Source organism: Nanorana parkeri, unplaced genomic scaffold (genome assembly GCF_000935625.1).
Source record: "Nanorana parkeri isolate BGI_ZX_2015 unplaced genomic scaffold, ASM93562v1 scaffold1853, whole genome shotgun sequence".
In the NCBI taxonomy this organism is placed as follows: Eukaryota; Metazoa; Chordata; class Amphibia; order Anura; family Dicroglossidae; genus Nanorana; species Nanorana parkeri.
The window spans coordinates 257,896-268,775 of NW_017308121.1; the positions used below are offsets into that span (position 1 = coordinate 257,896).

The 10,880-nt window shown below is 40.0% G+C and overlaps 1 protein-coding gene across 1 annotated transcript in view; it reads right to left on the minus strand.

Annotated features, from left to right (window-relative positions):
• LOC108799904 (protein diaphanous homolog 3-like) overlaps nt 1-9,992 on the minus strand; it is a 177,135-nt gene extending 167,143 nt beyond the window's left edge. The window contains exons 1-3 of the mRNA XM_018571841.1: nt 9,920-9,992; nt 5,358-5,427; nt 710-846 (exon numbers count right to left, since the gene is read on the minus strand). Of these exons, the coding sequence (XP_018427343.1) occupies nt 710-846; nt 5,358-5,427; nt 9,920-9,936 (224 nt within the window). The 5' untranslated portion in view covers nt 9,937-9,992. The remainder of the gene's footprint in view (nt 1-709; nt 847-5,357; nt 5,428-9,919) is intronic.
• Between the last annotated feature and the right edge of the window lie 888 nt (nt 9,993-10,880).

The following is a 10,880-nucleotide window of genomic DNA, read 5'->3' on the forward strand; positions in this document are numbered from 1 at the left end:
AAAAAAATGTTTTTATTCTATTATAATCTTCTGGACAACAGGAACAAACAGCAAAACAAATGTGACCCTTCCCTATGCTATCCAAAACTAAAAAATGTTTTTTTTTGGCTGGAGTTACACTTAAAAAATGTACCTGTTCCAACGTACATACAAATTCAACTGAAGTACAAACCTAAAGTCCCTATCTTGTATGTAACCCGCGGACTGCCTGTACATTAATTTTGAAATATCACAGAAATATTGTTTCCTGATTAAACACATCCATCGGCTAAAGGCATCAAACAGAACCCCTACCCCATTAGTAAATCAGCACTTATCTCAAAGGAAAGATCAGCTTTGTTATTAACATATGGACAATGATGCGTAGTGGGGTAATTGGGGGTATTTTCCTGTGCAAATTTAATGCGTAAAAAGTATTGTTTGTTTTTCTACATTGTTTAGGATTTTGTTTTAATTCTCTATTCCTGGATTTTCATGAATTTTGAACAGTTTAAAAAAGGGCAATTTTTTTATGAAAAAAAAGTTTTGTGGTGCATATTACTGATCAATGAAGTAGCACCTGAAAAGTCTTAATATCCTCACTTCCTTTGGTGTTTACATTAGTCTAAAGGAATTATGTGCAAGAAATAACTTGCCAGTCGTAAATGTATTAAAAAATGGTTATTCATGAGTAAACAGCATTACATCTGACTAACCAAGAAGTACTTACATGTTCTCTTCACCAACAATACAAATGGCAGATAATAACTTGACTACATCAGTCATCATGTTAGGTTGCTTGGGATCCATGGCTTTGGCTAACAAAGACAGGCTCCTTTCTTCAACCATGATCCTTTCCAAGCCATGCTGCAAGAAATATATGAGTAAGCCATGATCTGTACAGCAAAGCACATCAACAAATGTAAACCAAAAAAACACTGATATTTCCCCCAAAAAAATTCCTGACAGGCTATAAAAGCAGGAAATATAATTTCAACACTGGATGCTAAGCTACAGATAAGAAGTAACCCTAGCACATAATATAATCTCAGACATTAAAATATTTCTAGGGGAGGAGGTCTGGACATGGTGGTGTGAAGATGTGCATTGCAGAAGCTCTGTGTGTGCCGGCTTTAACACAGCTGCACAGGTATTGTACACCACTTTTCCAGATGTATGAGTACAAGACAAACTGTAGCTACTGCCAGGGATTTCTGTGGGCCAGCGACCTGGAGCTTTTTAAGTCCATAACACCGACACAGACAGTGGCCCATGAGCTAAATATGGTGCTCAGCACTTTCACCTGTAAATAAGGCAGCTTTCAGTCCCTGGCCTAGACAGATAGAGACATGCATCTCCAGCATCAAAGACAAGCCAGCAATTGACTGTTCATTTGGAAGCAGAGGATTCAGGACCTGGCCTACCTGGTGTTCCTTCCAAGGCTGCACAGTCTCTGATGGTGAGTGCCCATCAGGCCAACCCTCCCAAAACAGAAGCAGCAGTGCAGTTTCTATTAAGCAAAATATTACTGATGCAGCATTTTGAGGCATGAGCTACATGCACTAAAACTGACCTTAAAGGAGAACTATGAGGTGAGTGCTTTTCACTCACCTCATAGTTCTAGCCGACCTGTGACAATGAGACTGTCACAAGTCGGCTTAGTAGATCGGGAGGTGAGCGAACACATACCTATACACATACACAGCCCCTGGATCCCCCCCTCCCCGCTCCGATTCGCCAACACTGACTGGCGGATCGGCCGGGGGAGGGGGCGGGTACAGCTGGCTCTGCCTCTAGATAGGCAGAGTCAGCCAGCTGTCAGTCACACAGCTAGGCAGATCCAGACATAATTGTCGGGATCCGCTTCAGCTGCGGCATCTCAGTATACTGCGAGCCTAGGGTGACGGGAGGACGCTAGTTTGTGTCCTCCCATTACCCTAAGGTGAACTATGGGGAAAAGCCTTAACCCCATAGTTCTCCTTTAAGTCGGACCTGGGGATAATAAGACAAAATGTATCCCAGCTCAACCAGAGACTGAATACCATTGAAGCAGGCACATAGGCACTTGAATCATACATTGCACAACTTGAGGAAACTCGAGCTCAAAAAAACCACAGGCTCTCATTATACACCTGGGGCATGACGACCTAGAGAATTTCAATAGACAAAATACCATGAAGCTAAAGGGTTATCCCTTAGATGAAGAGCAATGAAGACTTGTAGCACCGGTAACCTGCATCTTTGATAATATTTTGGTGCACCAAGCAACAAATGAGATAATCTTGAATAGAGTGCATAGAGATGTGCAGGGTAGACTCTTATTTTTGAAAGGCAGCATAAATAGAAAGAAGGTTACCCTAGCCAATATCAGCATGCCAAATACTGATCAAAAACACAATACTTTAGTCCTGTTTAAATAGGCTAGCGGACTTCAAAGAAGGGACACTAATAATGAAGATGTTGCAGTCGTCCTCTCACCTTGTTTTATTTTTCAGAGGGCAGTAACCTAAATTGTTGCTTTTATTCCATGTTTCAATGTCCAGCAAAAGCTGCACTTCAGATGCTGAGAAAGAAAGCACTGCCATTCCTGACCACATGGCAAAGGAGACGGGCCTCTTGATTTACAGCTCTTCTCTCTTTTCCTGCACTTTCCTGACACAAGTGAGTTCACAGAAATGCAGGGGAAGGGGGTGAGTTCTCTGCCAGCCCAAAGACTGGGAGATGTTTGCTTAATACTGCACACAGATCATAGAAGTTATACACACTAGTCTGCCCCTCACAATTCCTGTTCCAGACTGGACTAATTCCAGGTCTGTCCAAAAGGACCTACAAATGCCCTAAATGGTCTGATTTATTGGTCAGTGATTAAATACAATTCACTGGCTATCTAATACCCTTAGAGCCTTTTTTTCTTCTGCATGAAAACAGGATTCCAATTAAGGTGTACAAGAATTTGGTCTTAAAAAAAACTGTTAAAAAGGTGTGTAGTAGAGGAGTAGAAGACAGGCAAATTGAAGACTTAATTCGTGCCCACAAGGGCAATGTAGGTGGCCACAACTAGACACTAGGGGAAGCGCCTCATGGCGGGGCTGGATTGAAGCTACTGTCCCTTCTTAAAGTGTCTTAAAGTGTATAGGGGGAAGGAGTTATTTGTCTGGGTGTTTCAAATCTTTGCAGATAAAATCAATAAAAAGGGGATGATGAGGAAACACCTTGGTGGATTGTTTAGGTCTATGAGAACCAAGGCCAGACACCATGTGAGTGGAAGAACTGTTGAATCTTCCACATTTGGGAAAGGAACAAACTGCCTCTCTTAGAAAGAACACAGTTTCCCTCTGCTTTGGGGAAGCAAATTACTGATATTCAGGTGGTGAAATCTCTTCTTTTAGGGGAAATCCTCAGAGTTCAACAGCAAGCCCCCTGGAGGGTCGTCGAGGAAATAAGAGATATTAAGCAGCTCTACATTAGATTTGATCAGAGAAGGTGGTGGTGAGTGCTCTAAACCCCTGCAATCAGGGGGTGCCACAAGTTAGAACAACTAAGTCATAACTGAAGGGCTTGTTCACACCAAATGCAGGCCAGATCTGCATGAGTTTCTGTACACGCAGTGCAGTGGGTTATACCACGTTTTTGATGCGTTCTGGGTCGTTTTTGGTAAAAAATTTAGTTGGTTTTTTTTTTTTTTTTTTAGTTTAACCAGTTGTTGTCCGCCAGTTTCAAAAAAACGGATGGACGGCACAGTCATATTGGCGGCTTGCAGTCTCCAGACGGCATTTTTTTTTTCTGCTTGCGTGCACACGGGCAGAAAGAAACAGTCCACTGTAAAGAGGCGTTACCGGCTGTTTCACATATACACGATCGGCGGCTCCATTGCCTGCCAATGGTGTATATGTGCTGGCTGCGTGCCCCCCTCAAGTGCTGCCGCCGTCGTGGCCCCCCTCCTGACCCCTCACCTTCAATACCGTGATCCGCTGCCCCATCTGTGGGCCGGGACCGGCTCGGGAGGGTGTCCGGAGCTAAGATGGGAGGGAGCTCAGCATCTTCCTCCTTGCTGACCTCCCTCCGTGCTGTGCATGCAGAAGTGATGTGTATTACATCACTTCCGCATTCACCTGTCAGTCATCTGGCTGCTATAGCCAGAGAGACGAAGCTGATGAAGCAGATTTCTGCTTCATCAGCTTCTTTTGGGGTCCTCAGGTGACATTAGGGGTCCTAGAGACCCCTAATGTCTCCATAAAGAGGACCTGTCAGTGTGCCTTTGCTATTATATAGGGGGATTGTTTCCCCCTATGTAATAGCAATAACAATAAGAGTAAAAAAATATATATATAAATAAAAAACGTTTTTAAAAAATAAGCCACATATAAAAAAAGTTTTAAAAACCCCCCAAAAATTCTTAAGTTTCCCACCCCCACGTTTACGCACATATAAAGTAAATACGCTTCCGGTGCACCAACGCACAAAAATTGCGCTTCACATATTACATATAACCACGAACGTCGCAGTGAGAGCAATCATTTTAGGGCCATCAATCACTGATAACACTAAACTGACGAGTGGTAAAAGCTTTTAAAGTGTCACCTATGGCCAATTTTGGGTATTATAGTTTTTTGCGCGCACGCAATTTGAAGGCTTGAAATGTTTGGTGTCTTTTTACCCGACGTGACCCCGTCTCTTATATTTTACCAAAAAATTGGGTAATAATAAATGTTTTATCATTTAATATAGGGGAAACAGTTTTATTTTTAAAAAATTTCGGTAATTTTTCCTTAATATAGTAAAAAATAAAACCCGCAGTGGTGATTAAATACCACCAAAAGAAAGCTCTATCTGTCCCTAAAAAATGGTATAAAATTATTTCAGTACAGCGTCGCATGACGGAATAAATGTCAGTCAAAGTACCGCAGCGCTGAATACTGAAAAATGGCTTGGATGGGAAGGGGGTATAAACACTGCGGACTTCAACTGGTTAAAATAGGCCTTTAGTGCGTTCCAGGGTGTTTGCATGTGTTTTTGATGCATTTGCATGTGTTCCAGAGCGTTCCAGAGCAGGTAAAATAGGGCTTGCTGCAGTTTTGTTACATGCTCTGGAACTGAACGCTGTGGTGTGAACTAGAGCCCAAAATACCATTGGAATACATTGGACTCAGTTTTGATCCGGTCTGTAACTGCTCTGCTCCTGGAGCGTGCTTGGTGTGAACAAGCCCTAAGCAACATGGTGATTAAAGAGAAACACAATCTCAAAGTGAATACAAACAAACATTGCCTGATGTGTATTAACTGCTAACAATAAAAGTAGGAATGCATACAAGATGGGAGATATTCCAAATGTAAAACATGTAACATACAACAGTATTTATTATTTACACATAAATTACCTTGTTGTTCATAAATGCCTTCAGGCATTGTACGACTTTGTGCTGGATTCGCTTTTCTATTTTGTCATGGCTGAATGAGATTTGAAAAATTAGTCAGTTCACAGAATAAAGTAACTTTAAACATACATAGTGCATAGTCATCTACATGTGGACTACATTTTATCAAAGTTTATATACCTGATCATTATTTTTGAATAATATGAGGGGATAAAAACACATGACCTAAAACAATGTTTCATTGAAAATGCTCAAAACTTCACATCCTGAATGATATATCAGAAGTTATAACAAAGCTATACATCGAGGTCATTGCTTTCCTAATACTACAAATCAGCATTTTGTAGGGGTAAGCAATCCTTTTGTTTTACAAACAAGGGTCACACAACTCTAGCTTTCAAGGTCATGACAAGGCATAAACAATAAGAAAAACCTTAAAAATGTGGTCCTTGGGGCTGTAAGTCTGCAGCAATGAGTCAAATGCTATTGTGGTAAGCCTTCAAAAAATATTCCAACTGATAGGTTAGGCAAATATATATGTCCCAAATAACTGCTTGAGAACTACATCTTTGTTTTGCTATTTCCAACCCTAGGAATGCCCCTTGTTAGAAGTTATCAAACTTTTAAATGTGCATTAACTGACTATCCAGACCAGTCAATGGTTTGAGTTTATGTAATATAGCTACATTTGTTTAAAATCCAACAGGTGAAGCAAGCACCCCAAGCTGCTGGTTAACGGATACACAACAGGGAACATTCTTCAAAATGTGTATTAAAAAAATGTACAGCAGATAATAGACCCTTTGCTTTGCAATCCCACAGAGCAAATACAGTAAAATTAGGACTATCACTGGTTAACTTAGAGAAACCATACAGAAAAGAGTGGGGAGGCTAACAAAAGAGCAAATATTTCCTGAATCAGTTTAAATGTGCTGGCTTAAATATACTCCCTATGCTTATTTCTTTGTGCCACTTTGTGATACCTACATAGACAATCAGATACTACAGCTACAAGCTTGCTCAGAGAGATAGCTGGCTTGATTTATATCGTTGTGCTTCATCAATCTCTGCCCTAACCCATTCTACACATGAGTCTATCAACTTTGGAAAAGGATTTAGAGAGTATATTTGAGAATTAGGGGGATTATTCAAGTACAATGTAATTTCCAGCCAAATTCAATTAAATTGGCCACTAAGGGACTCATTTGTAAGTGTGAGAAGAGGACAATTATAATAAGGGGACATTTACTTGATTGCGTTTTCTAAATAACAAACTTAAAACAATTGGAAATACTTATAAATGGTTCAGGGCACACAACTGACATACATCAGCTGGAAAAAGGGGTATTAAATGCATTATTCAGGGCTGCTAAAGAAAAATATATTTAAACTTGTGTTATCTTTATATGATTTTGTAAGCTTTTTCAAAAAAGAAAATTTACAGAGCTTGAATGAGTAAGAATAGAGGTAATACAGAAATTTTAATATATCAATTGAATGAGAGGTTTTAGATAAAATTTTAGAGGACAGAATACACTTGAACAAGAGGGCATACACAACAGCTAAAAGCTATGCCTGCAAGTAAAGTAATGAGACTGACATAACAGAAAAAAACATAGAATAATTGTACAACTGATGCAACTAAAGCAATAAGGGCCAGAGTTAAAAGGCATCCTCAAAAATGCAAAGTGACCTTAAAAAAAAAAACTATTATCATTTCACTGCTCACTTTTAGAATATAGAACTGTATATAATTCAGGAGAGAAAAATATTGTATTTGTCAGTTGTTCACTTTCTGTCCTAGTGACAAGGGACAACAAAGACAGGAAGTGGTGAAAACTTTCTTCAATGGGGTACAAACACTGAGAAAAAAATGAATTATTGCCTATAAAATCCCTTTCTCTGATGTTCATTGAGGGACAAAGCACTTCTTGAGTAAATGCCATGAGTTAAACTGCAGTCTAGGATTGGATGCTTCAGACAGACCTGCTCGAGCTTGCTATTTCCGTATGGTTCTGGTTTTTGTGTTGCACTCTTTGCATCTGGGAGTACTTGCTGGGCTCTTTCTCTTTGGCTTAGGCTAAAAAGAAGATTAAATACTTACCTGTAAAATCATTTTCTTGGAGTACAGTACAGGACACAGTATCTTAGTCTTAACCACAAGTTATGCTGCCCCCTTAAGGTAAGTGGACACTGGCAATAATAGGATTTTTTTGTATTCGCCATAAAATTCTTTTCTCCTAGTTCAATGAAAGACACAGCAAAGATATTTAGATCTTGACCATTGGGTTATAGTGGCACACCATCAGGAGAAGGACACTAGGCAGAAAAAACAAAAGTACAGCTAGGGACGGCCCCCATTTGCGAGAGGCAGCTCTGTTTCTAACAAAGCAGTACACAACACAGCGACTGGACACCGCTAGAACAACCAGAGAGGTGGGTGTTGTGTCTTTCAATAAACTTGGGTCAAATAATTTTACGGTGAGTACAAAAAGAAATCCTATTTTCTCTTCGGCTCTTTGAAAGACACAACGGAGATCTTGACATCTTGACTATTGGGACATCCCAAAGGAATAGCTACTAAGGGGGTGGGAGAAAAAAAACTCCCCTCAGTAAGCAACACAAGAAGAGCTCCCACGCGGAGTGACATGCAAATGCTGCACCACAGGGCAAAAATACCACATTGCAATCCAGGAATGGTAACCAAAGAGAAAGAGCCCAGTAAGTACTCCCAGATGCAAAGAGTGCAACACAAAAACCAGAACCATACGGAAATAGTAAGCTCGAGCAGGTCTGTCTGAACCACCAAATATAGTGGAGCAAGAAGCAGATTTCCCTCAAAAGGAGCCACAAGGAAGGCAGGAAAACACCAAATCTACAAAGGAGACAGAACTTGCAAGAAAATAAAGCACGGTACAAGCCACCCTGGTATGAAAATAGAAAATATATCAGCGGACCTTAGGCTGAACCTGGTTCAAAAAACAAAAATAGAGATGGGGACATACAACCCTAAAAACCTGTCTAAGGAAGAAAAGTCTCCTCACGCACCAAGGAAAAAAAGGAATGCCTCCCAATCTTGCAGGCATATGGAAAGTAGGACCTCTGGCTAGAACCACATGGTGATACCAGATACCAAAAAAAAACAAGGATCATTAAACTGGACTTTAATGGAAAAGTCGACAAAACCAAAGACCAGGAACATGAAGGAAAACCAACCCTCATGACAGTAAAGCACGCAAAGCAGGAGTAGCCCATGAAGCAGCCACAGATTTCAAACAGGTCGTAGTACTAAGAAAGTGGGGGTCCAGTTCCGACATCTCCCACCTGAAACACAGGTCCGGCATCCAATGCTGGACTGCAGTTTAACTCATGGTCCGGCAATACTTCCAGGAGCAAGAACCATGCCTCCATGGCCAAATACCGCACACCAGGCAGACTGCAACCCAACAGCCCAGGTCTGACCAGTGAAAGGTGGGGAAGGAGGAGTGTGCAGATCCGCCCAGACCAAAAGCCGCCAACCTCCCAAGTTGCAAAAAATAATGGGTACAATATACACCGCAACCACGTGGAGTCCAACTGAATCTTAAATCAGAGAAACACTAGTAAAGAGGCGAGTGTGATAAACAAAAACGTTTAGAGCTCAAGGGTATTACTGAGAAACAGGAAGGAGGACCCTCTGGGGACAATTCTCGAGAACCACAAAGTGTAGGACTCGATCCTAACCGGGACAGCTGACATCCCTTAATCTACAATCTACTTGTCCTGATATAAAAATAAATATTTTAACTAAAACTGTATTGAACCGTGCTAAGAAGGGCTTCTCATTGGTCAATGTGGTCAGGTGACCACGCTGACAAATGAATGCTTGCAAGTTGTTCCCTGAAAGGTAATTATAGCAGTGGGGAGAGGGCCAGATTTGAGCTGGTAATTCCATTTTCCCAAGTTCCCAAACGTGCTCTTTAATGCTTATTGTGCGTGTTAGAGAGCATGCTGCCCAGCTACCACAATATAGCACACAGTGTAAGGGAAGCAGCACTCCATGCACACACAATGCCCTACACAAGAGTTTATTCACATGCAGATGGCGGGGGCAGTGGGGTTGGTTTTCATTTTTTTAATTCTTTTATTATTGTTTTACTGTATCACTTTTTTATTTGTATTTATTTTATTTTTTACTTTTTTCTATTTTTATTCAGGTCAGGGGTGCAGAATTTTTTTTAAAAAAACTACTTGTCCAAGGACTAAAACAGGGGCCCAATCTACTTGTCCCTCATGACAATCTACTTGCCCCAAAACAAAAAATAATTGTAACCAAAACCCTATTTAACCATGCGAAGAAACGCTTCTCCTTGGTCAGAATGGTCACCTGGTAGCGCTGGCCAACGAGTGATCGCAATGTGCAAACAATAAATGAAAAAAAAAAGCAGTTGTGAATAAGAGAGTTATGTAAAGCATTTTCTCCAATATCAGCAATGTAACAAGGGTTACCAGTCAATACAGTCTATGAAATGTTACTATTCAATGTACTAAGCATATTTTACATTAAACCAGGAAAAGCACATTACCTCTTTCCATCCACCATTCTTTCTAAAATATCCAGCAGCAATCCAAGGCCATCCTGTCCAAAGTTTTCAACCCAGCTGAAAAAAAAAGTTAAATATTATATATACATACACACACACAATAATATCATAGTATGCATATAAAATATATTACATACAGGTATTGCATATACTATAAATTTAATTGCAAAAAAATATATAGATTTGGAACAAGCATAAAAAAATGCACAGAGAAAAGAAGAGATTGGTCTATGCTATACGTCTACAGTCTTGGAGGTTTATTTTTAAAGGGTAATACAAAAGGACCTCAAGGACTCCAGTGTGAAATGCATTAAGGCAGTGATCCCCAACCTTTTTATCGCCGTGGACCGGTCAACGTTTGATAATTTTATCGCGGCCCGCTGAGGGGGGGACGTTGATTGTTTATATTTTAGATTGTTTTGATGTAATAATTTTAATTTAATTGTATTTAAACATGCCTTCAAAATAAAATACAGTTACACCAAAAAATGAATATGTCACCAGTACTGTGTGGGCGGCAATATAATATATATATATATATAATTAATCATAATTAATATATATATGTATTTAATCACCACTGGGGGTTTTATTTTTTACTATAATAAGGAGAAATTACTGAAATTTTTTTAAAAAATAAGTTTTTTTTAACATTTGGTTATAAAACAACTAATATTACCCACTTTTTTGGTAAAATATAAAAGACGGGGTCAAGTCGGGTAAATAGACACCAAACATGTCAAGCTTAAAAATTGTGCGCATCACAAAAAAATAGCATACCCAAAATTGGCCATAGGCGGCGCTTTAAACGCTTTTACAGCTCATCAGTTTAGTGTTATCAGTGATTGATGGCCCTAAAATTATTGCTCTCATTCCGACGTTCGCGGCGATATGTAACATGTGCGGCGTAATGGGCGCAATCGTCGTTTTCGCAGGTATGCGC